This window comes from Kryptolebias marmoratus, linkage group LG8, assembly GCF_001649575.2.
Source record: "Kryptolebias marmoratus isolate JLee-2015 linkage group LG8, ASM164957v2, whole genome shotgun sequence".
NCBI lineage: Eukaryota > Metazoa > Chordata > Actinopteri > Cyprinodontiformes > Rivulidae > Kryptolebias > Kryptolebias marmoratus.
Window position 1 is genome coordinate 9,507,364 of NC_051437.1, and position 3,686 is coordinate 9,511,049.

General features: G+C 39.6%; 1 protein-coding gene across 2 annotated transcripts in view; it reads left to right on the forward strand.

Moving 5' to 3' along the window:
* The first annotated feature begins 3,105 nt into the window (after positions 1-3,105).
* tnfrsf9a (tumor necrosis factor receptor superfamily, member 9a) overlaps positions 3,106-3,686 on the forward strand; it is a 3,356-nt gene continuing 2,775 nt past the window's right edge. The window contains exons 1-2 of one of the 2 annotated variants that reach the window (XM_037976847.1): positions 3,106-3,222; positions 3,319-3,508. In XM_037976847.1, the coding sequence (XP_037832775.1) occupies positions 3,367-3,508 (142 nt within the window). In that variant the 5' untranslated portion in view covers positions 3,106-3,222; positions 3,319-3,366. Of the gene's footprint in view, positions 3,509-3,686 lie in introns of both variants that reach the window. The other variant, XM_017409689.3, reaches the window with a different exon arrangement.

The following is a 3,686-nucleotide window of genomic DNA, read 5'->3' on the forward strand; positions in this document are numbered from 1 at the left end:
GTTCAAACATTTTGTCGACCATAATTGAACAGGAACAGGAGCTTTTTATTCGATATATAAGCTGAATTACTTTATGATACACAGGTTTTTGTGTTTTTCAGTAACTTACCTAAGGGCTCTACAGCATATGGACACAATCCCTCCTACCTCGAGACACAGCTACCCATGAATCATCCGAAAGGATTTATTTTTACACATTATTGCCTAAAGATGTTACCTCTGAATAAACTAGAAACATGAATACATGAAAATATTTCTGTGACGCATGTGGATTGAAAAGTAAAAGCACGCTCTTACCAAATCAGAATAACAGAAATTTGTCCACTGAAAGGAAACCACGTTATTTACACAAAAACGCCACTAGATGGAGACATTCAGCACAAAGAGAAACAAAGTTAAAGTTACAACAATTGCTTTTATTTTACTCTGAGTAAAACCGTTTGAGTGACATTAAGTAGATGTGTTTTGTCTTGCTGGGACGTCAGCGATGCTCTACAGTTTTCAGATAAAGAGTAGGTACGCCGCTCTGCAAACACTTAATGTGTCATCAACAATGCATTTGCTTTGACACTTCACCGCTCCCACCTCTGAGTGGAACTTCCAACACCGGCTCTGTGTGTACTTTCCAAGTGGGCAGATGTTACTTTCAAAATGCTCTTCGCGCCGCAGCGTCGCCGGCAGCCAGACCCCCGTAAGCTGCTCGACCCCACCAACCACAAAGGTGACGTCACACTCCCACCCGCCCGCGCGCCCCAGCGTGTCACATAGGAAGGAAGTGATGTCGGAGGCTCGCGCTCTCGTTTGAGGCAGGGTGCAAAAAAACACAGAGGGCACAGAGAATATGGTTGCGTTTTATTTATTAAACGGGGTAAAATTAAAACTATTTCTGTCACTGGCTGACAGAAATAGTTTGACTCTGCAGTGAACCTACGAGTCGGCCTACATGCAAACACACACACACACACACTTATTTACCAGCAGGCTAAACATGACTGCTGCTGTATTTACCGAACAAGTAAAAAGTATTTCCCGACTCAGTATGTTAATTGGGCTGCTGGGAGTTTACTTCGCCTGATAGCTGCATGTCTGGGGGGGAGGCTGAAGGGTAAGTGTGGGAGGTGTTTCTCAGCCGAAGACGCGTTAGGAGACTTCTGACATCATTCTCATGTAGCATGAGTCTTTAAGGAGATGAACTGACACTTGTGTGTTGCATTAGAATGTCATAGGAGCTTGTATTAAAGGTCAGAAGAGGCGCATGTGATGATGAAGCATCATGAACGTCACAAATAAGGAGGTTTTTTTTGTGACACTCAACATTCACTTGATAGTATGAGTTGTAGCATTTTTACTCCGGTAAGTCACCAAAGATCCCATCACAAGCCAGAAAAATTCCCACAGTCAAAAATTACTTTACTGGAAGGACACAGTTCCCCTTTCAAATGAAATAAATAACAAGTTTGTTTGCCAAGTAATGAAGGTAAAAAAAAGGGAGAAGCTTTCAATTTAAACAGGTTGGTATTCATCTTGTACTTTTAATTTCAGTTTTGTTATCGTCAGAATACTGCATTGAAAGCACTTGATCAGACATACAAAGATAGTGATTAAAAAGGGTAATCTTTCATTTTTTAGTTCCCTCAAGCTACCTTGTCTCACACGACTGAAAATAAAGCTTTGTTCAACATGACTCAGCGGGACTAATGTGCTAAACGAAATAAATAAATTTAAAAAATCCTTGTGTGAATCATTTGTGTTGAGGAATTTGGTGCTTAACGCTTGGTCAAATTGTTTTAAAAGCAGGAAAGTCCCTCCTATAAAAGAACAAACCCAACCCATTAAAGTAAATCAATGGTTTCAGATTTCTATGACCCTTACACTTAGCAGAGCTTTTCCTGCCTTTTCAAAGTCAAGGATGAACTTTTCCTCGTTTTGTTTTCGAACACAAGGGCAAAAAGAGTCTAGACTTGCCCCTCTTTTGTAAGCATGTAGGGCTTTCACAGCTACTTTTGTGTAAAATCGCATGCAGCAAGTGGAAACGTGTTGAAGCCACCTCACATATCTGGGTTACACCACAGTAACTAAACACAATCATGGCTGAAGAGATGATTGGAGATCTGAATCAGGCCAGAGATTTGAGATGACGTCCATTTGTTCTGTGCAAATGCTTATTTTTCATGCGTCAGCTCTATTTTCTTGCGTGAAAAGACCCCCCACACACACACTCACACACACTCACACTAAATACCAGCTCAAAGTTTTAAAAAACAAGCCAGAACAAACCTTTTCCTGGAAATGAGCAGTCATTGACTCCTCAACTGCTGAGTCAGTGAGTTACTAAACTCCATACTGGTCAGCAAATATTCCTGAAGAAAAACAGTGATCAGACCCCAAGGTTACTGATGATTAGAATATTAATGACCCAAAAGTCTGACCCTTCTGCTCTTATTTCCAATGCGGGGTCAGTGATCAATGAGGTTAAGATTTGAGTCAAATTTCTACACAATCTGCACCAATAAAGTACTGTTTCAAGCGTTGCTGTATAAAGTTTAACCTTCAGAATCATCAACAGCACAAAACACTTTATTCGACTTATTTACAGCAAATGGTATTTTGCAGCTCTTGCAATTGAAGCCTTTGTTTACTTTAGATGTAGTTTTTTCTGACTCTCAGGATGGAGAACAACACTATCAGAGAGATTTGTGGTCAAATTGTTAACTTTCTGACTGTAACTGGATGTGCTGCGAAACACTAACCACACGAACAACAGAAAACAGATGAATGATTACATTTCAGCCAATCATTTAGCTACAAAAATCTGATAAAAATTCAGAAAGCGAAAGAGTGAACACTGCAAAACTGATCTGTTGATAAAGGGTTTCCTTGTTGGTCTCTTTAGTCACTTGAAAAAAAGTCATCTTTATCAAATGATTTTATTCTTTAAGCTTGTTTTTTTTAACAGTTATATTCTATATTTTAGTAGGTGTGTTTAAATTTTTCTTTTTATCTCCAGACCTCATACATATTAGTATAATTATACAGCCCTTCTTATATGGTTATGAAGACACGCCCCCTTTTCAGAGAGGGTGTAAAATAAAGTCTCTGTGAAAAGGAGGCTCAGCTGGCTGTGAGGTTTGTTTGAGCTCTGTCAGACTTATGACACAGAACATTACCGCAGGTTCTTCAGTCTACAGGCAACACTGAGGATTTAATAACAAAAAAAAAAAGGTAAAATTAAAAAAAACCTGAGAATTTAGATTAACAATAACAACAAAAAGAAGAAGAGCTTTGTAAAGAAAATACCTGGGATTTGTCTTGGATTAGTTCTTGGATTGGATCCTTCCCTTGGAGGTTTGGGGCTGACGCTGCAGGATGGCTGGGATCCTTTGGCTGCTGGTTCTGGTTCTGGTTCTGCTCTCTCAGGGCTGCAGGAGCAGCCCCGGACAGACTGAAGTAGGCTGCAAGATATGGAGACAAAAAGGAGCTGATGTTTGCTGCGATGAATGCTATCCTGGTAAGAAACAGAACTGTATAACATGAAAAAACTTACATAGCATGTATTTTTGTACTAACTTAAGACACAAAAAAGATCAATGTTTTACAAAGAGTCACGTAATTTTTTTGTTACTGTTCTTGAACTATACATAGAAAATATGTGATAGTGTATATTTGATTGGGGGGGGGGGGGGGGG